The sequence below is a fragment of the Ogataea polymorpha genome, assembly GCF_001664045.1.
Source record: "Ogataea polymorpha strain NCYC 495 leu1.1 chromosome Unknown OGAPOscaffold_1, whole genome shotgun sequence".
NCBI lineage: Eukaryota > Fungi > Ascomycota > Pichiomycetes > Pichiales > Pichiaceae > Ogataea > Ogataea polymorpha.
The window spans coordinates 288,010-312,965 of NW_017264698.1; the positions used below are offsets into that span (position 1 = coordinate 288,010).

At 43.5% G+C, this 24,956-nt stretch overlaps 16 protein-coding genes across 16 annotated transcripts in view; 4 read left to right on the plus strand and 12 right to left on the minus strand.

Moving 5' to 3' along the window:
• OGAPODRAFT_15092 (uncharacterized protein) overlaps positions 1-24,956 on the minus strand; it is a 100,993-nt gene that overhangs the window by 24,958 nt on the left and 51,079 nt on the right. The window contains exon 4 of the mRNA XM_018353489.1: positions 20,424-20,449. The gene's annotated coding sequence lies outside the window, so the exon portion shown is untranslated. The remainder of the gene's footprint in view (positions 1-20,423; positions 20,450-24,956) is intronic.
• Positions 356-3,655, plus strand: OGAPODRAFT_15101 (uncharacterized protein; the record flags this gene model as incomplete). The annotated part of the gene is made up of 1 exon (XM_018353498.1): positions 356-3,655. A coding segment is annotated over exon 1 (1,822 nt), but the record flags the coding sequence as incomplete, so codon positions are not given.
• OGAPODRAFT_45032 (essential component of the Arp2/3 complex) lies at positions 2,447-3,610 on the minus strand (the record flags this gene model as incomplete). The annotated part of the gene is made up of 1 exon (XM_018355493.1): positions 2,447-3,610. One exon carries the CDS (start codon positions 3,608-3,610, stop codon positions 2,447-2,449), a length of 1,164 nt encoding a protein of 387 aa, XP_018212922.1.
• OGAPODRAFT_15102 (uncharacterized protein) lies at positions 3,715-4,552 on the minus strand. The gene has a single exon (XM_018353499.1). It carries the CDS (start codon positions 4,435-4,437, stop codon positions 3,745-3,747), a length of 693 nt encoding a protein of 230 aa, XP_018212923.1. The 5' UTR covers positions 4,438-4,552; the 3' UTR covers positions 3,715-3,744.
• On the minus strand, positions 4,589-5,770 carry OGAPODRAFT_74491 (uncharacterized protein; the record flags this gene model as incomplete). The annotated part of the gene is made up of 1 exon (XM_018355895.1): positions 4,589-5,770. One exon carries the CDS (start codon positions 5,768-5,770, stop codon positions 4,589-4,591), a length of 1,182 nt encoding a protein of 393 aa, XP_018212924.1.
• On the minus strand, positions 6,111-8,393 carry OGAPODRAFT_84152 (uncharacterized protein; the record flags this gene model as incomplete). Its single annotated transcript, XM_018356758.1, has 1 exon — positions 6,111-8,393. The coding sequence occupies one exon, from the start codon at positions 8,391-8,393 to the stop codon at positions 6,129-6,131; it is 2,265 nt and encodes a 754-aa protein (XP_018212925.1). The 3' UTR covers positions 6,111-6,128.
• OGAPODRAFT_15103 (uncharacterized protein) lies at positions 8,568-9,053 on the minus strand (the record flags this gene model as incomplete). The annotated part of the gene is made up of 1 exon (XM_018353500.1): positions 8,568-9,053. A coding segment is annotated over exon 1 (415 nt), but the record flags the coding sequence as incomplete, so codon positions are not given.
• Positions 9,064-9,783, minus strand: OGAPODRAFT_15104 (uncharacterized protein). The gene has a single exon (XM_018353501.1). It carries the CDS (start codon positions 9,758-9,760, stop codon positions 9,128-9,130), a length of 633 nt encoding a protein of 210 aa, XP_018212927.1. The 5' UTR covers positions 9,761-9,783; the 3' UTR covers positions 9,064-9,127.
• OGAPODRAFT_15105 (uncharacterized protein) lies at positions 9,879-11,992 on the minus strand. The gene is made up of 2 exons (XM_018353502.1): positions 11,898-11,992; positions 9,879-11,748 (listed from the first exon to the last, which is right to left on the minus strand). Exons 1-2 carry the CDS (start codon positions 11,904-11,906, stop codon positions 9,988-9,990), a joined length of 1,770 nt encoding a protein of 589 aa, XP_018212928.1. The 5' UTR covers positions 11,907-11,992; the 3' UTR covers positions 9,879-9,987.
• OGAPODRAFT_15106 (uncharacterized protein) lies at positions 13,362-17,728 on the plus strand. Its single transcript, XM_018353503.1, has one exon. The coding sequence runs from the start codon at positions 13,467-13,469 to the stop codon at positions 16,902-16,904; it is 3,438 nt and encodes a 1,145-aa protein (XP_018212929.1). The 5' UTR covers positions 13,362-13,466; the 3' UTR covers positions 16,905-17,728.
• On the minus strand, positions 13,362-17,733 carry OGAPODRAFT_84162 (uncharacterized protein; the record flags this gene model as incomplete). Its single annotated transcript, XM_018356759.1, has 1 exon — positions 13,362-17,733. The coding sequence occupies one exon, from the start codon at positions 17,731-17,733 to the stop codon at positions 16,972-16,974; it is 762 nt and encodes a 253-aa protein (XP_018212930.1). The 3' UTR covers positions 13,362-16,971.
• OGAPODRAFT_80937 (uncharacterized protein) lies at positions 17,749-20,316 on the minus strand (the record flags this gene model as incomplete). The annotated part of the gene is made up of 2 exons (XM_018356472.1): positions 17,749-20,231; positions 20,258-20,316. 2 exons carry the CDS (start codon positions 20,314-20,316, stop codon positions 17,834-17,836), a joined length of 2,457 nt encoding a protein of 818 aa, XP_018212931.1. The 3' UTR covers positions 17,749-17,833.
• On the plus strand, positions 20,468-21,360 carry OGAPODRAFT_15107 (uncharacterized protein). Its single transcript, XM_018353504.1, has one exon. It carries the CDS (start codon positions 20,498-20,500, stop codon positions 21,323-21,325), a length of 828 nt encoding a protein of 275 aa, XP_018212932.1. The 5' UTR covers positions 20,468-20,497; the 3' UTR covers positions 21,326-21,360.
• On the minus strand, positions 21,363-22,401 carry OGAPODRAFT_96404 (uncharacterized protein; the record flags this gene model as incomplete). The annotated part of the gene is made up of 1 exon (XM_018357895.1): positions 21,363-22,401. Exon 1 carries the CDS (start codon positions 22,392-22,394, stop codon positions 21,363-21,365), a length of 1,032 nt encoding a protein of 343 aa, XP_018212933.1. The 5' UTR covers positions 22,395-22,401.
• OGAPODRAFT_15108 (uncharacterized protein) lies at positions 22,724-23,844 on the plus strand. The gene is made up of 2 exons (XM_018353505.1): positions 22,724-22,870; positions 22,934-23,844. Exons 1-2 carry the CDS (start codon positions 22,802-22,804, stop codon positions 23,795-23,797), a joined length of 933 nt encoding a protein of 310 aa, XP_018212934.1. The 5' UTR covers positions 22,724-22,801; the 3' UTR covers positions 23,798-23,844.
• Positions 23,813-24,869, minus strand: OGAPODRAFT_15110 (uncharacterized protein). The gene has a single exon (XM_018353506.1). The coding sequence runs from the start codon at positions 24,863-24,865 to the stop codon at positions 23,897-23,899; it is 969 nt and encodes a 322-aa protein (XP_018212935.1). The 5' UTR covers positions 24,866-24,869; the 3' UTR covers positions 23,813-23,896.

A 24,956-nucleotide genomic window follows, 5' to 3' on the forward strand; every position in this document is an offset into this window, starting at 1 on the left:
TACATCCACGCTTACAACTACACACCGCCTAAACAGCGATATCCCTTTCTTCTGTTTTCGGCTCAAATTTTGACTCTAAAGCTGTACTGTTTGTTTATGGTGCCTGACCCTGGACTGATTCGCAAAAGTATACAACAATGGCCGAGTTGCATCGAAAAATAAGCAATCTCTCATCGCCGTCCTCAATAAACAGACTTACGCCGTCGAACTCTTCAAATATAACAACTATTCCACCCACATCGCGAGGACACTTAAACAGCCAACTTTTCACGCATAGCGCTGAGGAACAGAAACTCTTATATGATAGTCATGCGTTTGTGGATGAAGATGACTCTGATGACGGAATAAATGAGCATCCGCCTGTGCTCAGTTCATACGCGATGTCACTGCTCGAACAGATCACAAACAAGAGCCACACGATAGAACAAAGGCGCGACTTTGTCGACTACAAAACCGTTTTTGATGAACAGCAGAATCAGACAAATGAATCTGCAAGTGAACTACTGCAGCCTGAGACAAGCAGACCTTCCAGTCGTCGATTTAGTTCTTTCAACTCAAATGCAAGCCAGCAGCCTTATTCTCTTCTTAATTCGAAGCGCCTTGGGATGGGAATGAATAACGTTGACCCTAGCGCTACCAAATCTCGCCAGTCTCTGAGATCGGCACGATCGCTGTCTAAATTTGGACTTGGAGCTCCTAAACGCCTTTCCGAAACTGAGCTCAATGGGCTAGCTCAAACGTCATATCAGCAAAGCATGTCACCAACGTTGAATGCTGCAATACACAATGACGAGGCCAAACACACGATAACTACTAATATGTTTACTACCTCCATGAAGACCAATACTGCTCCCACATATTACGATCCGGAACAGAATGAAGAGAACTTGGTGATAGGAAGCAAACACACCTACGTTCAAACGCCTAAACAAGAGAGAATCAGACCCGTTTCATCATGTTCTCCGAGGATAAAAAGGAACAATCTCAGTGAGACTCCTTACAGATCCACTCTGCAGATGAATCATGCGACCAAAATGACAAATAATCAACACATTGGTGTCGATCAACGTACACCTACCAAATCGCCTCCTATAGATCATTATGCAACTCCGGAGCAGGCTCGAAAGGTGTTGACTCCGCTTTCACAGTCTCGCTGGAATCAAGAAAAGAACGGTGTTTTCAATTTGCATGAAATGAAGGAAAGACTTACTCCACCAAAGAAATCGTTTGAAAACAGTAATACAATGGATGATCCGATGAGGGTATCTCGAAGCAGCATTTCCGATGAACACAAAGAACTGTCCGCTTCAAGAAGAACATGGGGGACAGGTCCAAGTCGGAGTACAAATCACCAAAATCATGCATATGACATCGAGAAAGCAAGCAATATCCTCACAATCAATAAACAAGATTTCGAGTGTTTGGAACAAATCGGTAAGGGAGGTTCCTCAAGAGTTTACAAGGCCCGTGCTGTCAATGGTAAAAGAGACTATGCGATCAAAGTTGTCACGTTTGACCAATTTGATGAGGGTGCCATTGCAAGTTTCAAGGGAGAAATTGAGATTTTGAAGAAGCTTAGGGATCAAGAACGAGTCGTCAAACTAATAGATCACAGTCTGAAGGATGGTTCACTCATGCTTGTGATGGAATGTGGTGATATAGATCTTGCCCATGTTCTTGCAAATCGTTCTAATACCCCTTTTGATCCAAGTTTTACGAGGTATCATGCTGTTGAGATGATAAAGTGTGTGAAAGCAGTTCACGACGCGGGAATCGTTCATTCCGATCTAAAACCTGCGAATTTCTTATTTGTCAAGGGGACATTGAAACTTATTGACTTTGGAATCTCCAACTCGCTCTCCGATCATACGGTCAATATATATCGTGAATGCCAAATAGGCACTCCGAATTATATGGCCCCTGAGACTCTTATCGAGGTCAATAATACTCTGAAAGGAGATGGCCTAAATGGAACCTGGAAGGTCGGAAAGCCTGCTGATATATGGTCATGTGGGTGTATTATCTACCAAATGGTCTACGGAAAGCCACCGTATGCGAATTATACTGGCAACAAACGAATCTTGGCAATTACAAATCCCAAAGTTGAGATACAGTATCCGCGAGTTACCGCAGATGGAACAAGGGTTAATGGGCTGGTGATTGATACAATTCAGCGATGTTTAAAAAGAAATCCGTCTTTGAGATCCAATGCAGATCAATTACTGGAAACGGACTTTCTCAAACCCAAGGTGGTGACCCATAAGTTCATTAATGATCTAGTTCGCAATGCAGTCAAGTATGGGAGCACGCATCCGAATGTTTCTGAGCACAAGCTTGATATCCTTGTTGAGGATGTATGGAAAAAAGTTAACGAGTATAGTTGATTGTATAATATGACTACGGCATCACTAAATTTTCTTTCATGAAATAATTTACAACATACCCTTTATCTTGGGCCCAGTTTCTCCAAAACTCTTGGACCTTGTTCTTCCCACTCCTGTTTGCTGATCCACATGTGGTCTTTGTCTGCCATGATGTTTGCCAAGACGGCACCACCAATAAAGACCATGTGTTTCCTTCTCGGTGGATCCTCAATTCTGACTTTGAACTTGTCGAGTCTGGAAGCATCACCTTTCAAAACCTTCGTAAACCATTGTTGTTTCAGTTCTTTCTCGAGTCTTGAAGGTAGACCGGGATACATCGATGACCCTCCACTGAGGACGATAGATTTGAAAAGCGTTGATCTAATGTCAACATCACAAGACTGAATTGTGTTGAACAAACATTCTCCAACACCAGGTTGTTCTATATCTGTCAAAGATGGTTGGAACAAACACTCCGGAGCCTCAAATCTCTCGGAGCCAATCTTGATCACTCTTCCATCTGGTAGTTCAAAATTCTCCACCAAAACTGTGGTTTCATTGGCTAGTTTTGTATCGAAATCCAGATCGTACGAGACATAGCAGAGCTTCTCCTTGATCTGTCTAACGGTTTCAAAGTCTGCCGTTCGGTTAAAGGCGTATCCCCTTCTAAGCAGTAGGTTAATGAGGTTTCTGGTGACATCTCTACCGGCAACGTCTAGCCTTCTAGTTAGATGGTTCAAAACAACTGACTCGTACACGGGAACAATGTGTGTGACACCATCGCCCGAGTCGACCACAACTCCGGAAGAGAGACCCTGAGCATATAAAGCAAGAACCGCTTGGATAGCAACGTAGACTCCGCCAAAATTGTATTTCTCAAACATAACATCGCACATAGTTTCCCTGTTCTTGAGTGGGTTCATGGGTGGCTCGGTCAATAGCACTTTTTGTCCTGTAGTGTCAATCTTCATTCGTTCATAAAATGCATAATCCCATAGGTGTTCCATGTCTTCCCAATTTTTGATGATTCCGTTCTCCATTGGGTAAGATATTTGCAGAGCAGATCTCACAGCAGACGCTTCGTCTCCGCACATGATATCCTTGATTTCAATATCTCCCGTGCGCTCCTCAGCCCTTAAAATTGGTCTTCCAACTATCGAAGGAAAGGTATGGTCTGGAAAGTTCTTTCCAGCCCTTCCAATCTTAACAAAACCGGTACCCTGGTCGAGAACGATTGGCTGATCCATAGTCATTTACTGGCAATTCTTTTTGGGCAATGCCTAGCTCTGAATCCTCCAATTCTTACAACACACAAATTAAAAGACCAGACTTTTTGAGTACCGATATTTTTGTGTCATACACACGACCTCTATATATTAACCTAGCCGAGCATTGATCTCTTTCGTCCTCTAAGTCTAACATCCTCAAGACGTTTACTTACCTCGGTGTATTTGCGTTTGTTGTTTGTTTTGTTGCAGTATGTTTCTTCGTAACCTTGAAGCAGCCATTCGTTGTACGTTTTTGAATAAACTGGATGAGTGGAAGTTAGTGCCCGTTCTAGGACGTAAAGATCCACAGCCTTGTCTTCTGCCAAAGACGAATACGCAGAGAGCCCAAAATCTATGAGTGTAGGTTGCAATTTTTCCATCTTCTGCTCAAGCAGTATGTTGGAGCTCGTGAGGTCTCCGTGAACTATGTTTTGCAAATGAAGCTTTGCTATGGCTTGTCCAACTAGAATCAGGACTTGCTTAACAGAGTCTGCCAAAGCAATAGTGGCAGTAGAGTCATCCTCCTGTCGTTTCTCCAGATACCACAACCAATTCTTTAAGGAGCTGATATGACCATTGGCAAGTTCGAAGCCCAGAAATTCCATCCATATTATGCCATGTGGTGCGTCAAGAGCAATCAGTTTAGGGGCTGGAATTTCCAGGCTATACAGTTTGCTAAGAAGTCTAGCTTCCGCAGCTGTGCGAGATTTTGTTAGTTGTTTGTCTAGGACCTCGTGTCTATATGCTTTTGGCGGCCTGTATTTAATGATGTACTTGGATGGGTTTTGTATGTCTGAAGGATGCATGGATGCTGAAAGATACGGATGCACTGTTGTTAGAAAAACAACAGCCTCGGCGCCCTGGGATATCACTTCCAACGGAATCCCCAAAAGGTATGACTGAGCTTGAGCCACAATGGCGGAGCTCATTTTGAGGTGCGAATTTTTTTAAATCTATTTAACTGAATAAACTAATTTTTGAAGTGCGCTTGCCCACATTTTTCTTTTCGTTGTGAACTAACATGTGACGGAAATATGCTAAAAACTTGTTTCCCTCTTTATCGCAGTCCAGCTGCTGAATCTTGACAGTTTCGTGACATTTCTCGCATTCGACGCTATGAACTCGGCGCTCTGTTCTCCCGCGAGTCTTGAGATGCTTAATCTCCAAAGCTTCGCCAATCATTCGAGGAAAAGGCATCTCCATTCCGTTAGAATAGACACCATGTAGTTTAGTGACGTGATGGAGGTAATTCGAATCTTTTCGTTCAAAAAATAGCTCGCTCAAATCGTCAGATTGGCAATATGGGCACAGCCCCTCGCCGTCTCCTTGACCTCGCTCCTGGTGTGACTTTCTGTATCTCACCACCAATGGCTCGTAGTAGTTAGCACTGGAATTTGAGTACCGTGGTGGAAGGCAAATCTCAGCTTTGGGGTTTCTCTTGTAGATATACTCATCGTTTTCTGGCACTTTGCGAAATCTGGCATATGTGATACCATTGGGCTGAATATATGGATAAAAGTGCTGATTGAGCCAGTGATTAAGCATCTCTGGAATAGTCTCGTTAAAGGAAACCTGCAGGTTTGTGTACTTGGTTTTCTTACCACCCTTATGGTGTCCTCCACTTAGACATTCTTCTTTTTGCTCTTCAGGAAATGGCGATGAGTCCATTTTTGATGCTTCTGCGGTCACTAAATCCCATTCGCGAAATGTTTTCGGTTCTTCGGTTGCCATTGAGACCAGCATCGCCGTGCTTTCTCCAATCGGCCAGTCTTTAGAGTAGATGTAGTCATTATCATGCGCTAGGCTAGAAGTAGGGGTGATTTCCAGTGACAAAGCAGACTCTCCAAAGTCATTAAAAGTCTGAAACTCAAATATGTGATTGTCAGGTGTAGGAACAGAATCGTGCTCTTGGGGCGATGCTTGCGGAAACGATGTGAAACTATCCATGATATCAAGCATCTCTTGATCAGCATTCTCGTTTTGTGACACCATATCCAGAAGTGAGAATTCTGAATCATTTAAACTTGAAAAAGAGGACGGAAAATCTAACACTTGCAATATCATTCCCTTGCCTTCGTGATCATCTTGGTAGCTTCCCGGTAGATAGACAATTTCCTCGAGACTCATTGGATTCTGCATTCTTTTAGTTCTATTGTCAAGATAAGTGGATCAGATGCCCGTATAGCAAGAAAGCATAGTACTCTTATACTTTTATCTTTGAAGGCAAACTGCTGTGAAAGGCAAACAGCAGCTCTGATTAAATCTCAACGGCCATGCCCTCAAAATCATGATCTGTTTCCCGAATAGGCAATTCCTCGGGGAAGTGAGATGGTTTTAGATTCCAACTACAGTATAAGCTGCCGTTAGTATACGTCAACGGAGCAGGTCATGTCTGGGGCTGGTGGCAAATGCATTTGCCACCAGCCCCAGAGCCATCTAATATTTGCAATCTGCCTACCGCGTTAAAATATAATTTGGGCGATTAAACGTTACTATTTCATTTTTGCTGTTGACCTCCATACAAATTTCTCCACTCATCAATCTTTTTCTCATCAATTCTCTTGAACAGGTATTGGGCCTTTCCAATACAGTGTCCAGGTTGGATCCACAAACCAAACTCATCCGGAATTTTAAGCTCGGGAACCCTCAAAATTTCCTCTATTTGCTTGCTTGTCTCAGGCATATATGGAGCGATCACAGCAGAAACCAAATACACAATGTTGAGTCCAATAGCAACAACTGCATCACTCTTCTCTGGGAAATCGTTGTATAAAGAGTTATCCAGTTTGTTTTCTTGCAAAAACAGGTTGCCTCTAGCGGAGATCATCATAGCGGTCTCCAAGCCTTTTCGGAGATGTACTGTCTCCATGTCATCGACATATGTTTTCACAAGAGAGTTCAAATCCTTTAAAAGCTCAGGGTACACTGGACAGTCCTCAGTCCTGAAAGAGGGCACCACGCCGTTGTATTTGGCGATAACAAATTTGGCCAGTCTGTTGACAAAGTTTCCCAAGTTTGCTAAAAGCTCGCTGTTGTTTCTGGTGACGAACTCATACCAAGAGAATTGAGAGTCTTGGTTTTCTGGTCTCACAGATGCCAAGTAGTATCTCCAGACAGAAGGAGACACACCAGTAGCCTCGGCATTGTTACCGAAAACACCAATACCTCTAGATTTGGAAAACTTGCCTCCTTCATACTGCAAATACTCGGTTGTGTTCAGATGGTGCAGCATAGTCCACTTTTGCTTGGTACCAATCTCGGTAGATGGAAACACAACCGTGTGGAATGGCACATTATCCTTGCCCATGAACTGGTAAAGCTGAACGTGCTCTGGGTTTTGCCACCAATCCCTCCATTCATCGGTGTAGTTCGCCGTGATAGAGACATAGCCGATTGGAGCATCGAACCAAACGTAAAGAACCTTGTTCTCAAATCCTTTGAGTGGCACAGGAGTTCCCCAAGTCAAATCCCTAGTGATGCATCTCGGCTGCAGTCCCTCTTTGAGCCAGGAGTTTGTAATTGTTTTCGAGTTCTTGGACCACTTGCCCTTTTCCGAGGCTTCGCCGATCCACTTTCTAACCTCTGGCTCCAGCTTGTCTAGCGATATAAAAATATGGTTGGATTCTCTGGGTTCTGGGGTGTGCCCATCCAGTTTGCACCGAGGGTTGATAAGCTCAAATGGATCAAGCAAGTTGCCACACTTATCGCACTGATCTCCTCTAGCATCTTCATAATGACACCTTGGACATTCACCTTCAACATATCTGTCAGCTAAGAATCCTTTATGGACGGGGCAGAAAAGTTGTTTCATGACTTTCTCTTCCAAGTATCCATTGTTGTACAGTTTCAAAAACATCTCCTGTGCAATCTCGGTTTGCTTTGGCGTAGTCGTTCTTCCAAAGTAGTCAAACCCAATCTGGAACCATTTGTAGACATCAGAATGAACAGCATGGTATTTGTCACAGAGCTCTTGGGGAGTGACTTTATCTTCCAAAGCCTTGGTCTCCGTAGCAGTTCCGTACTCATCAGTACCACAGATGTATATCGCATTGTAGTTTCTGCGCTTGCAGTAACGGGCATATATGTCAGCAGACAAGACTGAACCCACAATATTTCCCAGGTGGGGCACGTTATTCACGTATGGAAGTGCAGAAGTAATCAGAATGTTTCTCTCATTTGGTTTTGGTTTCAATTTTCCTTCCGAATGAACAACAGCGCATCCTTCAACAACATCCACTTTGCTAGTGTTCTTTTCGGGAATTCTTTGGTATCCACAGTTCTTAGTTGCAAAGTTTATACCCTTAGCCACAGTAGGAATTTCGGAGAATGTTTTGAACCAACCAGAGAGCTCAGTGTCGGTTTGTTTGCTCAAAAGAGGATACAATGAAGAAAAGATAATGATTTGTGAAACGTCTTCTGCGTTGGCAGAGGGGATAGATCCAATCTGAGACAAGATGCTAAGGTCAATCTGGTTCGACTTCAGAGCAGGATACAGGATCTTTTCGTCCTTATCGATGAGTTCGTGCTTTCCAAAAACAGACCTGTCATGCGTCTTAGTAGCAGCAAGATATTTCACAATTGCGTTGGGTTCATAAAGTTCGAAACCACCGTTGTTCACCTGCAAAGCTAATTTTGATTTGCCTTTAGCATCAACCTCCAATTGCAAGCCTGGAGAAAATACAGCAGCAGCGATGGAGACTTTGAGATTGCTCACCAGCGAGAGCACGGATCCATCGGAAGAACCGAATAACTGCAGAGACATGGAGATGACTAATTCTGTGTATTTAATTGTCTTGAAATTATTCGGAGTGAGTATTTTGGGCGACAAATTTTTCATGTCGATCGTCGCCGGAGTAGTTCCAATTACGAGTCCTGCTACTCAGCTGCCGGGACTCAAAATTTCAAAGAACCTCGCTACTTCTGATCACCAGGATACAACGCTTTTCATATAAGGGTTCCTTATAGCCACAATTCTATTCTATACGTAAATTCGCAAGGTCATAGCTGGCGCCCGTCAGCTGTGGCTCGCAATCTTCTGCGGACTTCAGTTTGGTATCTGCATGCTGTTCACGCTCTTTCTGTATTTCGTGCTCGCCATGATGTCGAGTGGGAGTCATAATATTCACTTTGCCGTCAGCCCCAAAGTACCCAGGTGCCACCCTTCTAATATTTTGCTCCCAGTCATCGAATAGCCGAGATCGGTTTCTCAATGCTGTTTCCCCGTATCTATCTCTTACGTGGTCGGCCATTTGCTGCTGATTTTCGCGTAGGTCATCCAAGTGCGATATGAGTACATCTAATTCTTGCTCTCTGAATATCTGCGTGGAGACCGGTAACTGCTCGAAGTCGAACGGTAGTGTCACAGGATGAGGCTTAATGTACTTTCCCGGCATCACAATAAGGGGAATTTGGGATAGTATCCGGGATCTGGAGTCCGACATGAGGATGTATTAATACAGTACTATTTCAAAGTTACGCCACCCTTGCACGGAGTCTTCAAGCCTTCTTGGTTGTCTTCGCTTTAGTCTTCTTTGCTTCAGCTCCGGAAGATTTGGCTTCGACTGGAGTGGTATCTTCCCCAATGGCCTCATACTTCTCCTTCAACTCTTTCAAGTAGAACTCTTGTTTGAGTCTGGCGTCCTCGAAAAAGGCATAGAATAATCCACCTTGTAGCAGCACAATACCGAGAAGGATGAAAACAATCATCGTTTCTGATGCGGCAATGACTCCCAAGCCTGTATTTTGGTCAACTTCACCCCATTCACCAGCAATACAGGACATGATTCCGACCTTGACGTTACTAACATAGACACAAACTGCAATCACTAATGCACCCAAAGTTCCATATTCGAAGTATTGCACATCTTCAGAAGGCTTGAATATCTTGATAAACGACCCAATGAATGCAATCGCAATCACAAAGTGGAAAGTATAGTTTATGATAGGAGGAATCTGTCCCCAGACCTTGTAGTGGTCCAAAGCAGCATCGAAAAATTCTTGGCCCTTCGTTGTGTCCCACAAAGTGTAGTAATCGTATGGCCAATTACTGAAAAGCACACCAAGAATAAACGAAACAGAGGAGATCACCATGATGGTGCCAATAAGCACCAAGTTCTCGTATTTAACCATGATGAACTAGAGGATATTTTGATTAATTTTTTTATCGACGCTCACAATTTTACGCAAGAGATAACGACAGGCGATCTGAAAATTAATCGGCATTATCTCTGGATGGCATTTAGATCAAAATTAAATACGATCACGTTAAGCGTAGCTTATAAAAATTATTGTCATACCTTCTGCATTGGCCACAGGCCTTCATGGTCGCACTGGGTCATACCGTTAGTTGAGTGGAGTTACGTGTAAGCCACTAACGCTTTTTTCCTTCTTCTCGATAAGATGGTGGCCGTGTTGAGGTTCAGTTCAAACGGCTTGGAAGATGCATCCACGTCTGAATATCCATCTCCGCTCGAGCTCAGTTCGTTATTTGACGCAAAAATGGAGTTGTCATCGATAACAGCGCCTCTAGACGATTCTTTTTCAAATTTAAGGTTCGCTTTCCTCACTTCCGGATGGATTTCATTTGGATCAGGCTCAATCATCTCGTCGTCTTCGGCGAGAGCTCCTAGTTTGGATCTTCCATTCTTCTGCTGTTTCAAATACTTCTTCATGGCTGCCTCTTCTCCCATTCTATGGACCGCAGTAGAAATATCGAACGCCTCCCTCATAGCAATGGCAGCAGGCGAGTACAAAGTAGGGTTTTGTTTCGACAAGTGAGATGGAATGGCTCCGGAATTGGCAGAAGTGGGCAGTGGCGCGTACACCATTGGCTCCTGAGAAGAATCCGATCCAATAGATGCGCTCTGAATACTGTAGCTCAAATCCGAGGATGATATAGAGTTCTTCTGGTGCAAAAGCTGTTGCTGCTGTGCTTGGAATAGTTGAGCTTGATGACATCTATTCAAAAACTCTGAAATCCACGGATCATTCAAAAAATCATCAATTGTATACCTTTCTCTTGGGTCAACTGTGAGTAGCTTTGAGACACAATTTTTAGCACCGTCGCTTATTTCGTCCCACCAAGGAGATAAAAACTCGAACTCTCCCTTGGAAACTTTCTTCGTCAAAATGTCGATTTGATCGTTGAAGAATGGTGGGAAACCACAAAGCAGAATATAAAGAACGCATCCTAAAGCCCACATGTCAACCTCCTCAGAGTATCTCATGTCCTTCACGATTTCTGGAGCGGTATACCCTATTGTTCCACAAGGCGTTTTCAAAGAAGCATCGGCATATATTTGTTTCGACAAACCAAAATCGCCGATCTTAATCGTACCAATTCCACCACCTCCAACATTGGGTATAAATTCACCTTCGTCCAGCTTAGAATTCGGATCATCGCTCTTCCGCAATCTTGGAGATTTTGAGGGAATATGCTTGATAGGGTTGAAAAAGATGTTCTCTGGCTTTAAATCACGATGAACAACTCCCTTTTCTGCATGCAGATACTTGATGGCCTGCGCAACCTGGGTGATCACATGTCTAGACAGGTCTTCACTGAAATATGTGTATTTTACGATCTCGTTGAAAATTTCGCCACCCGACACAAGTTCCTGTACAATAAAGTAGAACTCTTCAGTTTCAATGAAGTTATAAAACCTCACAATGCATGGGTGATCCAGTTGCCTCATAATCGTGACTTCTTTCAGAACTGATGCTTGCTGGCTTTTATCCAGTTGATACTTTTTAATGACCTTCACTGCTACAGTCTCATTAGTTTGCACATCTAGAGCTTTGTAGACGGTGGAGAAAGCTCCTTCCCCAATCTTGTCAATCATTTGATATCTCTCCAAGGTCTGTCTTTCCGCCTCTTTTTTGCGTTGTTCGTTCTCCTCGTTCACTAGGTCCGCAGCCAACTTGGAGTATTCATCTTTGCGGTGACGCGATTTACTGGCTCCCAATTGCTGAGAGGCGGCAGGATCAGGGGATGCCGAAGTAGGGGATTCTGAAGGATCTAGACTTTGGACGCTTATATTTTCCATGCTCATCGGCCGGCTGTGAGCTTTAGTTCCGGTGGGATTGGCATTTCTACCATGCCTGATAAATTGCTTGAAATTCTGAATGTTAGTTTGTGTGGATGAGTCTTGTCAGAGAATGGCGTTTTGGAACCACAATATCCAAAACCTAATAACTCAGCATTAGGGGAAATGGATCTTGGCAGTTCCTTTCAACCTCCTCCGAAGACACCAATGGTGCAAATACGTACCAGAAACATTCTAAAGTCTAGTTATATTGTAAAGAAGAGGATCAGTGATAAATCTTCGACAATCAGAAAACAATATTGGGATTATTGCAAGATCGATTTGCGCTGCATAAGCCGGTAAGTTATTTGCTACTTCTCTTTTCTTCCTTGTTCCTTTGCCATAATCGCTTAGTAATAAAAAGGCTGTGCAATATTCATAACTGCACTGATCTTACTTTCAAACCAGACATGTCTGTAATAGAATGCTCTCTTGACGAGGCATCTTTCTTGAGAACCCAGTCCCCTTCTCTTGTCAGATATTTGATCGCTATCGACAACGATCCAACTCTGACTCAAAAAAAGGCGATCTCCAAAAAGCGTACTATTGCGGATATACTCAAAGAGCACCATGAGTACTACGGAATTCATCCGAAACAAGAAGCTGACAGCAACCAGAAAAAGATAACGTTGCCGGAGCGCCTGATAACCCTCGCCAAGACGCAACTTGTATCTAAGCTCACAAATGCTCACGACGACTCGACTTTTGATAAGTTGGCATCATTGTATTGCGCTTCCATAAAACCGATCGATATTTTGCCTTTCGAAGTGAGCCTCAAATTGCACGGTGAAACTCTAGAAGTGTGGTCTGTGCCCAGGGGAAAGCAGAAGTCGCTACTGTTGCTCAAACTGCAAATCAGCAGCCAGTATGCACCTTTCTTGCAAGCACAGATGAACTTTGCAAGGAAGGCTCCCAAGATCGACCCCGTCCGGTTAGAAAAGCCTGCGTTGAGCCTCCAAGTTGATCTTGATCATGAGAATCGGGGATTTTCTCTGTATATTGAGATCAAGTTCAAGTTAGAGATCCAAGAGACAGTGGACTACAGATACCCCCTTGATGCTATCAAAAAAATCCGCGAGCTCAGTCCATTTATTTTCACCCCGATATTGACGCCCTACCAAAGAGCTTATTCTTCCAAGCCGTTTCCAAAACCAACAGAGGCTTCATTTTACGACTTGATAACCACAAATACGGAGAAATTGGCTTACGACAATAAAGTATTGGAAATCCCTGAGATTCGCAAGACTTTGATGAAATTTCAGCAGCAGACTTTGCGCTGGATGCTCCGACACGAGGGTGTTCGCTTTAACGATACTTTGAAAATAATTGAGAGGTTGCCACCTGTTGAGTATTCCCCTGATGATACAAACATGATCTCTGAATCATTGGACCAGATAAGTTTTGGTTGGTCATACATGAAGATGGTTGACTCTGATTCATACATCTGGTATAACTCGTACACCGGTAATATTGTTTCCACAGACATAGCCATTGCCTATCTGTCTCAGTACCAGCAATATCCCAAGAGCGCCAAGGCATTGCTTTCCGAAGAGATGGGTCTAGGAAAAACAGTCGAAGTCATCTCACTCGTATCGATCAATCCAAGAACACAGCCCTATGGTGAAACGAAGATGGACAGCTTCAATGGAGGAAGATACATTACGGAGGCCAAAACTACCTTAATAATTTGTCCGCAGTCCATCATCGGTCAGTGGAGACAGGAAATTGAGGACATTTCCACATCTTTGAAAGTTATGATATACGAGGGTATTTATAACTATGAGAGGGAAGCCGAGAGCTCAAATACGAGACTCACACCTTCTGATATGGCCGCCAAGATTCGAGAACATGACATAGTACTCGTATCTTATCATACAGTTTCGCGAGAACTTCATAGGGCCATCTTCAAGCCTGTTTCAAGACCTACACGGAAGTGTGCCAAGAGAATAAAGCTTGCGCATGGGGGCGCTGATGACAAGGAAACTCCAGGAGTCAAGTGGGAGCCTGATGAGGTGGAATTTGAGGACACACAATACGAAAGGACGGACTACTCCTCGCCGCTGATGCTATGCGAGTTCTGGAGAGTTGTCCTTGATGAAGTGCAAATGACTGCAAGCATGGCTACAAATGCCTCGAAATTTGCAAGGATCATTCCTCGCGTACACTCTTGGGGTGTTTCAGGAACGCTGATCAAGAATAACCTAAATGATCTTTACTCCCTTTTAAGTTTCTTGAGGCTGAGCCCCATTGACTTATATTCGATTACCGGGGAGACTTCTCCGTGGCTCAGTATAGTATCAGAAGCTCCATATTTCCAATTCCAGAGGCTTTTCAAAACGATCTGTCTTCGTCACACGAAAAAAATGGTGGCAGACCAAATCAAGCTCCCTCAACAAAGGAGAATTTTGCTCCGGATGCCATTCAGTGTCATTGAACGTGATAATTATGATAACCTGTTTGCAAACTTCCTTCGCCAAGTGGGACTTAATGAACTAGGCGAACCAGTAGTTGATGACTACGATCCAGCAAGATATTATACTACAATGCGCCATTGGCTGATTAGGCTGCGTCAGGTGTGCTGTCATGCTCAGCTGGGATCGAGCTCCAGCAATAGGCGTAGACTAGGAGGGATATTTTTTGGTGACGATAACGGAAGCGACAAAACAGGCATGATTTTGGGAACGTTGGACGATGTTCTTTCCAATCTCAAGAAAAGCACTTTTGACGAGTATGTATCGGGCGAAAGAAACATATACAGCCTGCAGTTGAGACGAGGAAAGATCTATGAGTTTTTGAGACTTCCGGAGAAGTCTATGGAGATATATGAAATGATAATTCCGGACATTGAGCTGAAAATTAAGGAACTCCAAGAGTCAGGTGAAGAAAACAACGCCAGGTTGCGGTCGTGGTTGGAACTCCTGTACCAAACTTACTTCCTTTATGCCTCTTCGCATTATCAGCATTATCGGCCCATGCGGCCAATGCCAGATGCGTTCAATAGCAAAGGACATGTTTCTGATGTTGAGGAAGATGTTCTAAATCCCGTTGAAGAGGTGGACTTGAATACTCTATCTGAAGATGAGAAAATGCATTACCAGATTGAAAACGAATATTACAAAAAGGCAGATGATTTACTCACACAGATTCTTCAAGAGCCTATTGTCAAGGTTAATGAGGCAATTACCAAACTTATTGATAAAATCAGCACATATTCGAAATACAAATTTCCCAATAACGCACACAAGAAGACATATGCTGCTACCCTGAAAGAGTTTGATTTGGACATTCCAAATGACCTTTGGAAGGTTTGTAATACCGAATCGGTGTATTTGGGTGACAATTACGGTCATTCAATGCATGCACAAATGTTCTACGAGAGACTTTTCAAGGCAATATCTGATTTGGATTTACAAGGACATATTATCAATGTTTGGATCTCTAAATTGGTAGATCTGCTGAAGGAGCCGGTCACTAAGGATGACGATAATCAGAATACAGGTGAAGAATACGGTGCTTCTCTCATAAATCAAGAGCTTGCACATACTTATTTAGAAGAGTTACAGTTGATACTTGAGGACCGAGAGAATGCAATGATATCTTTTGATGATTCAGCTCAGAAAAGAGGAAAGAATGCGAAGGAAAAGATCATCATAAATGTGAATCAGCCCACAAATTATGATCTCCACCTTCATCTGGACAAAATAAGAAGAGCTGTTCTTCCTGAAGGGGCTTACAACTCAAAGTTTTGCCTGCGGACGCTAACAACAGACGCCCAAAATCTAGTGCTTGATTTTCAGAAGTATGATGAAAGCGGCAACACTTTGTCAAGTGATTACGAGTTCCTGAATAGTCTCAGTCCAGTGATCAAGAAAGAGTTTGATTTGCAAAGAAAGAATATTGCGCATCTCCGAACCAAGCTCTTTGAAATCCTAAATGATACATTTAACTCAAAAATTACCTATTTCAAGTCGTTGCAGATGAAGTCTGATATTGTTGCTAAGTACCTTCCTGTTAGACCTGCTGTCTCCCCTAATATGACCCCTTTAGAAAAGGCAGAGCAGGATCTACGAGGTTTAGCCTTAGAGATCCGGGCTATGCAAGATTCAGTGCGTGCGAGTAAAGTCAGAATGACTTACTTGAATAGTATCATGGACGAATCTTCCGAGGACGTTGAAAAAGAATCCAAAAATGAAAAGTTGTGTGTTATTTGTCGTTCCTCCATAATAGTGGGTACCCTCACAACATGTGGCCATCAATTCTGCAAAGATTGTCTGGGAGAGTGGATGAGACTGCATCCTACTTGTCCAATGTGCAAAAAACGGTTGTATGCTTCCGATCTGTATTCATTCACCGTCACTCGGAAGGAATTGAAAGGAGGGATGATGCCAGACTCACAAGATTCAACAGAGTCAAAGCCGAAGAGCGAGGTCAACAGAGATCTTTCCCGACTTTACCAGTCTTTAGATCCAACAATGCTGAAAGAAATTTCGTCAATTGAACTAAAGAAAAATTATGGCTCCAAGGTGGACATGATTGTTCGACAGATAATTTACCTGAAACAGATGGAGCCAGATGTTCAGATTCTTGTTTATTCACAATGGACAGACTTTCTTAAATTCTTGGGAAGAGCGTTGCGTCAAAATGGCATCAGTTTTCTGTCCTCGTCAGATGTGACCAATGGTGAACCTAATATTAAGAAGGGAAGAAGCACGTTTGGCAGCAAGGAGATTGACAAATTTAAGAGAGATCCGCGAATCACGTGTTTCCTCTTAAATGCTAAGGCGCAGGCTGCCGGTCTTACTCTCACGAACGCGTCTCATGTGTTCTTGTGCGAGCCGCTGGTCAATCTGCCTTTGGAGCTGCAAGCTATCAGTAGAATTCATCGAATTGGCCAGTCTCAAGAGACCAAAGTTTGGAACTTTGTCATTGAAAACTCTGTCGAGGAGTCTATTGCTATTCTCTCAACCAAAAAGAGGATGGAACTTGTGCGCAGAAGAAGCCATCCAGAATCTACTGTTGAATACTTGGACGATGACTTGGTGGATGCCACAGAGCTATCCAAAACATTAAACGGTCTTGTTGATAAAAAGGTCAGCGGCGGCGAAGTTGTTTCCAACGATGAGTTATGGGCAAGTTTTTTTGCAGCGAAGTCTGGCGAGTTGGTGGATTCTATTGTGGCACATCCAGAGTGACTGACTACATGACAAAAAATAAGAGCGAGTAAATGTCAAAAACCATATCGCGAACGTAAAAAGTATCTTACACAGCCAAGAAATTAGTGTCGTCGGAGCCATTGTAGATTCTGCCATCGTCAACCAAAGTGGCAATCTTGGACTCTGCCTCTTCAATGGAAATGTTGAAATTCTGTGCAATAAGCTGAAGAGGAACACCGTCGGTCATCACAGCACTGTTTTCCTGAACGAACTCAAAAATCTTTTCAAGAGGAGAGTTTGCGCCATCACCACTTCCATTGCCAACAAAAAGAGAACTATCCCCATTTTCAGTCTTGGAATGTTTTCCAACTATCGTCGATCCTGAGTTGTCAAGGTAGATTTTGATGGCACTGAGGAAATGGTAGGGAATCTCGTTGAAATCTTTGATTTTTTGGACTGTTTGTGTCTGAATCTGTTTCTTGCCCGAAAATTCCCTGATGGTGGCCACCACTTTAACATATTCGCCGATCGCAAACGAGTCTGATTCATTCCCTTCTTCGTCATTCCATTTTCTCACCGACACCATTCCTGTTCCGTCTTCAATCTTCAACATGGTTGATTGAGCTTGAGATGCATCGAGTTCCCTGATGATACCCACAAAGGCAACGTAATATAGTTCTAGCCCATGGGTCTGGAAAGGCGCATCTGGTCCAGACTGGCTGGCATCGTTGATCTCTTTTATAGTGACCGGAATGAGAGACTGAGTGACAGCAGATCGTGTCTGAGAACTGGATGTCTCGTTTCCATTGTAGTTGCCGTACCCGGTCCCGTCAGAGGTGTAATTGCTGTACGGTTGATATCCGCTCATCTATTTACAATATAAATGGAGACAAAATTATTTGCCATATTTTTTGGATGATTACGCGTCTTGAGAATTACAACGACGCGCACAAAATTCGACCCGTCGATCACTGCTCCAAAATCTTGCGCAGTCGGTCGGGCGGTGTTCTTTGCATGCCAACAAACTCCATATCATAGGTAGCACGGCCTCTGGTGAGCGATCTCAATTTGGTTAGATAGCCAATCATTTCTCTCAAAGGTGCTTCAGCCTTAATGATTTTATTAGCAGAGACGTGCGTTTTCTTCATGTAGCCCAAAGTAGGGTCGTGAGGAACATATGTTTTTTCAGCTTGCTCTTTGGCCCAATGTATTGCGTCGGAACTAGACACGCTGGTTTCGTCTTCAATTCCTGTAATCTTTGCATTTCTAGCGCTCATTAAATCCTGGGAAACGGGTCCCAAGTCTTCGTCACTAACGTAAACGAAAACTTGCATTATTGGCTCCAACAACGTTGCAGTTTTGTCATCGAGAGAAGCCAGGGCATCTAGAATTGTCGTCCTAGTAATGCTGATCAGTGGGGACACATTGTTCGCTTCTGGATTGATCATCCACCTACGGACCCGAACTATCATCCAATGCAATGGAAGCCTAGCATGCCGGCCGCCCATCTGCAACGCGCCTGTAACTCCGGATAAAATACCGTTGATTATCGTTTCATAGGAGACCGGCAAAGACCAAATCTCCGCGTCCAGGGCTTTCTTGACAACGCTCGGGATGCCATCTGGTTCGATGATCACAATATTGTCGTCTTGCTCTAGATAAAACACCCCTTCCTCCGGTAAATCCAAGTCTTCAATTGGGCCTTCGAATGAGTCTACGGAAATTTCGATTTCGTAGCCATCCGGCGAAACTCCTGTGAAATACCCTGTCGGAGAAGTAATGGTTTCTTTGTACGTCACTCTGACTTCGCCCACATCAGCATTCACCTTCATATCATTTATCAATCTATCTTTGGTGATTTCCAAATGCAGCTCACCCATTCCAGAAAGAATATTCTGACCTGTCTCTTCATCATAACTCAGATGCAAACTAGGATCCTCCCGTAGCAAAGTATTTAAACATGTTTCCAGCTTTCTGTTTTCCGAAACAGAAGCCGGCTCTATAGAAACGGAGAACACAGGGGGGGGAACTTTGATTGGCAGAAGACGTGCAGATTTCTCCTTTGGAGGCAACTGATTAGGGTTCTTGGATACTGAGTGGCAAACCAAGGTATCTCCGGTGACTATGTGGTCGGTTCCCGTAATTACCCCAATGCTACCACTTGAGAGATGTCTTACTTCCTGGGGTATATCCGCGTTCATTAGCAACAATTTGCCAATGCGCACCTTTTCTCCGGTTCGACTATTCAAAACAGTGGAATGCGGTTGCAATTTTCCACTGTAAACTCTAACAAAGACCATGATTCCTCTGACAGGGTGCGAAATCACCTTGAAAGCAAGAGCCGTCATCAAATTGTGATTATTGTTGATGACTAGTCCATCCCTAGGATCCACCTTGATTGGAAGCGAGTTATCCTGTTGTACTGTCTGTTTTTTATTCTTTGATCTTGCACTTTGGATAGCAGAGGTAGTTACCTCTGGAGGCTTGACTTCTAGTGGAGACGGAAGATAATCGTTGATTGCATCTAGTAAAGGTTGCACACCTATGTTCTTGAAACTTGCACCACAAAGCACAGGAGTTGCATATCCTTCAATACAAGCTTTCCTCAGAGCTTTCTTAAGTGTTGAACTTGGGACCTTCATGTAATCCTCCGTCTCAAAAAAAGAGTTGATTACATCTTCGTCAAACTCACCCAGTTGTTCCACTGCAGCTTCCCTGCATTTAAGCACCTCTTGGTAAACCTCTGGGTATTTGGAATCCTCAGCAATATCTATCACTTCAACTTTGCTTCCATCAGAGGCGCCATTTGGACTGTTCCATAAGAGCAGCTTTTTGTCAAACACATCTATAACTCCCTCGAAAATACTTCGGCCTGTCATTCTGTCTTTGATGAAATAGGGTACATTCACAATTACCACTCTAGTCCCTAACCTACTAACGATTTCTTTCACGGTGCGCCCAAAACCTGCACCTTCTCGGTCCATCTTGTTCACGTAAGCCACCACTGGGATAGCCAAGTCTTTTGCTTGTTTCCAAACTTTCTCTGTCTGAGCCTCAACACCTGCCACAGCATCCAAGATGGTCACTGCTCCATCAAGAACTCTCAAAGATCTTATCACCTCGAAGGTGAAATCAGCGTGACCTGGAGTATCTATCAGATTGATTTTGTGCTTATTCCACGGAATGGTCACGGCGGCTGATTGTATGGTAATTCCTCGATTTTTTTCCTGAGTCATATAGTCTGTCACTGTATCTCCCTCGTCGACGTTTCCGATGCGTCCTGTGACACCACTGTAATATAGCATTCTTTCGGTTGTGGTTGTCTTACCAGCATCGATGTGGGCTATGATTCCGATGTTGCGCACCCTGTTCAATGGTGTCTTCAAAATGACATCTTTGTAGTCCTCCGTTGCTCTCCATCGTGGCGAGGCGTGGAAAAGCCGCTGTCCATGTCGTGCCAAAAATGGCTTCAAATTGAAGGCTCGTAAAATCATAGACGAAAAAAAATAATTCAGTGAACATTTCTGGTCATGACATCTAATGACTTTGACATAAAAGAAACCTATCTCAAGTTTCTTGAGGAGGATCCGGAAATCACCATGCCCGTGGCTGCCATTGAAAGTCTACTTACCATGTTGAAAATCAAGCAGCCTTCCACCTCTTCGGAACTCATAAACCTTCTGTCAGACGCTACAACACAGTTGAAAACATCCATACCAAATGCTATATCTCTATCTGCAGGCTGCGATCTGTTCACGAGATTTGTTCTGCGAAACACACATTTATATTCGGATTGGGAAGCATGTCGCACCCATCTGGTCGAGAACGGACAGCTGTTTCTGCAAAGAGCTAAGGAGAGCAGAGAGATGATAGCGCAAGTGGGCCTCAAGTTCATTCAAGATGATGATACAGTTCTTGTTCATGGTTACTCGAGAGTGGTTCACCATCTGTTAGTTCATGCAAAACAGAAATTTGTGCGGTTTCGTGTATTCGTTACAGAAGCGAGGGTAGATCAAAGCACAAACGATGGAATACGAATGGCAAACGCGTTGAAGCGTGAAGGAATACCTGTTTGCATGATCAACGACTCCCAGGTGGGCTATGTGCTCAACAAGGTGGATAAAGTATTCATGGGAGCAGAAGGTGTCTCCGAGAGTGGAGGAATTATAAACAGAATAGGCTCTTATCAAATTGGAGTTTTAGCACACAACGCAAACAAGCCTCTATATGTTGTCTCAGAGTCTCACAAATTTGTTAGAATGTTTCCGCTTTCTCCTGATGACCTTCCTGTGCCGTCAGAATACGCATTGACTTTCTCCACCGACACCAATGACGGCTTCAATGGCCACCATCACGTCGACTTCACGCCTCATCAGTACGTCACTGCTCTTATTTCCGACTTGGGAGTTTTAACTCCTTCAGCAGTTTCGGAGGAACTCATAAAAATGTGGTACGGATAATCATAGATATCTCAATAATAGCGTACTGTACATCTATTTAATCAAATTTAATCTTCTTACCCTTAGGCTCGACTATGGCTGCGCTCTGTCTCGGGGCGTTCGCCAATACCACTGAAGAGGCGACTCTTTTGGACTGGTCATGATGCGTGCTATAGCTACCATTTTTTTCGAAGTTGTGCTTCTTGGTTTGAAATCCCGTGCTTCTCTCTCTAGCAACAACCTTGTGCTCTGTTGGTCTTTGAGGCAATTGCCTCTCTCCTGTGTCCTCTGCAATTGTCTGTCTATCTGCAACTCTTTTTCCGACTTTTCTAGCGGACCTGTCTTCGCCGTATTCCAGTCTTAGTGGTCTGTTGATCAGTTTGCGCACCGATTTGTCTTTCAGAGCATTAGTTGGGCCCTCGATGTCCTTGAAGTCGATGAAGCAAAATCCTTTGCACTTCCCTGAATCCTCAAACGTAGCCATTCGGATTCGAACAATTTCTCCGCAGTGTCTGAAGTGATCCTCTAAAAGCTCTTCTGTCGTATCAAAAGAGAGATTCCCAACAAATAGAACTCGAGAGGGTGGATTTTTGGATAGGGATTCTTCAGTCTTTTGAGGTCTTCCTTCAAAAGAGTTGGCATCTTTTATAAGCAGCCTGCGTCCATTCAGTTCTTGCTCAGATAAACCAATGGCTGTTTCCACATGTTCCTGTGATTTGAAGTCAATGTAAGCAAACCCTTTAATTTTATGTGCGGTCTTCTTGGGAATATTGATTCTAGTGATATCGTTCTCCGCAATAGCTGGTTCCATTTCCTCACTTTTTCTAACTAAAAAACTGATTATATCCTCTCTGGTTGTATCATACGCAAGGTTCCCAATCCAGATACCTATTTTAGCCTTGTTTTCAGGCTCTTTATTAGCAGTTTTAGGTTCCTCCACAGGAACAACGATAGCTTTCTTCGCTTGTATTTCATCGATAGACTTTTTTCCTTTTTTGAGCAGTCTCGCCTCCTTTTTTGATAGAGGTGCTTTTTCATCAAGTTTGATTTCGAGCTCCTCGAGCTCTGCAGCTTTTCGTTTCTCTGGCATGTGGTAGTATATGTCTTAGCTACGCAAGAGTTTTAAATTTTTTTTTGTTGCACCGCCAAGATCAGTGTATTCTGGATAGCAAGGACTTACCCGGTCGTCAGGCTAGAATCTAGTCCAGGTCTCCGAAAAAAAACCTCTACATTTCGTTCTTTAGTCTAGAAACGCTGAAGTGCCTAGTTCCAAATTTCTTTTCCGGCGGGCTCGAACAATTTCGGGAGCAGTACTATTAATAGAAAAGCTGATGTAATCACTACCACATTTTGGGCAAATACCCTGTTTGTTTTCAAAACAATAGTGGAGTGTATATATTATTTCTAGTTGTTTTTCCTCAGGTTGTTTTTGTCAGTCTTCCAGTATTTCCTGAAAACATCTTCCGATCGTTTTAGTCTTTGTGATACCTTTCTGAAATGAAGTTTACGACAACTGTTCTGACATCTCTTGCATTTTTGATTGCCAAGTCTAACGCTGAAGCTAGCGTAAGTATACCTCATCAATTATCCGGCTTTGTTGTTTGAACATAATACTAACAAGCATTATAGTTAGGTTTTGACTTGGGTGTGCAAGCCACCGATGGCTCCTGTAAGACCGCCGAGGACTACGAGTCTGATTTGGACACGATCTCCTCGCAAGCTTCTACTGTGAAGGTTTATTCTGTCTCCTCGTGCAACACTCTCCAAATTTTAGGACCTGTTGCCGAAGACAAGGGCTTCACTATTGCTCTTGGAATCTGGCCAACCCCAGACTCTACTTTTTCCTCAGAGAAAGAGGCCCTGACTTCTTACTTGCCTAACATCTCCAAAAAGACCATTCAGGCATTTTTGGTTGGTTCCGAGGCTCTCTACAGAAATGACATGAGTGCTTCCCAGCTGGCCAGCGATATTTCTGAGATCAAGGAACTATTGTCCGGTATCAAGGACAAAAATGGCGATTCTTACGGTGATGTGCCTGTTGGAACTGTTGACTCTTGGAATGTCTTGGTTGACGGTGCTAACGCCGACGTCATCAAGACTGCCGATGTCATCTATGCCAATGCCTTCTCCTACTGGCAGGGACAAACCATGAACAACGCTTCATTTTCTTTCTTTGATGATATCATGCAAGCTTTGCAAACCATTCAAACCACCAAGGGTTCGTCTGACATCGACTTCTGGATCGGCGAAACCGGATGGCCAACCGATGGTGACAACTTTGAGTCTGCCACTCCATCTACTTCTAATGCTGAACAGTTCTGGAAAGAAGCTATCTGTGCTATGAGAGGTTGGGGTGTCAACACCTACGTTTTTGAGGCCTTTGATGAGTCCTGGAAGCCAGACAGCTCTGGATCCTCTTCTGAGAGACACTGGGGTGTCTGGAATGCCGACAGGTCGCAAAAGTACGATCTCACTTGTGACTTCTCTTCTTGATTATCTACATTTATTGAATATGCCATCCTCTATTTAGATTTACTTAGACAACAGGTGAAAAGTTTGGAAATGCGACTACCGATCTTGTATTTCAAATACTTAGTAGATCTTCTTTTTCTCGTCAACAGAGAGTTCTCCAGCTCCAGTGTCCACGATCAGTAACAAACCGCCGACGATGCTGAGGGTCTGGAAGAACTCATATCTCAGATAGTCTCTTCTGGTGTCTTTGTAACCATAAGTCCAGTAGTGGTTGGTCAACATGTTGTTCACTGTGAGAAGAAGAGTCAAGAATGATGCACTAAATTTGGTTTTGTATCCAACCACGATCGACACACAGGACACAAGGCCAATCAAGATAATGAGGAAGTTGATGATGGTCCATTTGATAGTCATAGTGAAGGCCAAAAACAAAACTATGAGCATAATGCGACCCACCAGCAAAAAATATTTCTTGTTGTCTTTCGACTCCATCATTGGTAGGCCAGGCATAAGCAAAGATCTCTTATCGACAACAAGCGAGTCTGACAAGGCAAGAAGCAAACCGCCAATAACAGACACGTTCCTGAAGAAGAACACCGGCTCAAAGAAAAGTCCGTAGACAAGCCCTTGAAGTAGAACAATGGAGGAGAGGAGTCCAGTAGCGATTTCGGGCTTTCTTCTAAGGATGACTAGCACTGCTCCGGTAATCATGCAAACTATATTAAAGAGCAGGAACAGCTTGACGAACCACTCATAGAGATGTCTGAAAGTTGCCAGATAGTAAACCTGCTCCTTCCATTGGGACATTATTCTAAGCGAATCCTCAAAAAATGTGGCCACAATTAGAAATCTTCCAATGAATGGCACATATGGTTTGGCTGGTGACAGGTACCCATCAATCAGTTCCTCCACCTGCTTGGTAAACTTTTCAAACTTCATCACATACGGATTCTCAGAGGGAATCATTTGGGCGATCGAATCCAACGCGGATGATGTGGATGTTCCCAAAGATGATTGGCGTTGAGACCGTGGATGGGCTCCAAAGGAATCATTCCTACCACCTGGAAATTGTGTGCCTCTGAATTGCATGATGCTAGATTTTGTTAGAATGCGGACACAAATCGAATTGCCAGTGATTGATTCTCAGGATCAGCCTCCTAAATACAATGGATCCCGTATC

What these genes read in the sequence shown, in the direction of transcription:
- OGAPODRAFT_15110 (XM_018353506.1), bottom strand. Translation starts at nt 24,865, where the DNA reads ATGCAATTCAGAGGCACACAATTTCCAGGTGGTAGGAATGATTCCTTT.
- OGAPODRAFT_15104 (XM_018353501.1), bottom strand. Translation starts at nt 9,760, where the DNA reads ATGGTTAAATACGAGAACTTGGTGCTTATTGGCACCATCATGGTGATC.
- OGAPODRAFT_15102 (XM_018353499.1), bottom strand. Translation starts at nt 4,437, where the DNA reads ATGCATCCTTCAGACATACAAAACCCATCCAAGTACATCATTAAATAC.
- OGAPODRAFT_15108 (XM_018353505.1), top strand. Translation starts at nt 22,802, where the DNA reads ATGAAGTTTACGACAACTGTTCTGACATCTCTTGCATTTTTGATTGCC. An exon ending in AGTCTAACGCTGAAGCTAGC is followed by an intron (nt 22,871 to 22,933) that starts GTAAGTATACCT and finishes CAAGCATTATAG; the next exon opens with TTAGGTTTTGACTTGGGTGT.
- OGAPODRAFT_15106 (XM_018353503.1), top strand. Translation starts at nt 13,467, where the DNA reads ATGATATACGAGGGTATTTATAACTATGAGAGGGAAGCCGAGAGCTCA.
- OGAPODRAFT_15107 (XM_018353504.1), top strand. Translation starts at nt 20,498, where the DNA reads ATGTTGAAAATCAAGCAGCCTTCCACCTCTTCGGAACTCATAAACCTT.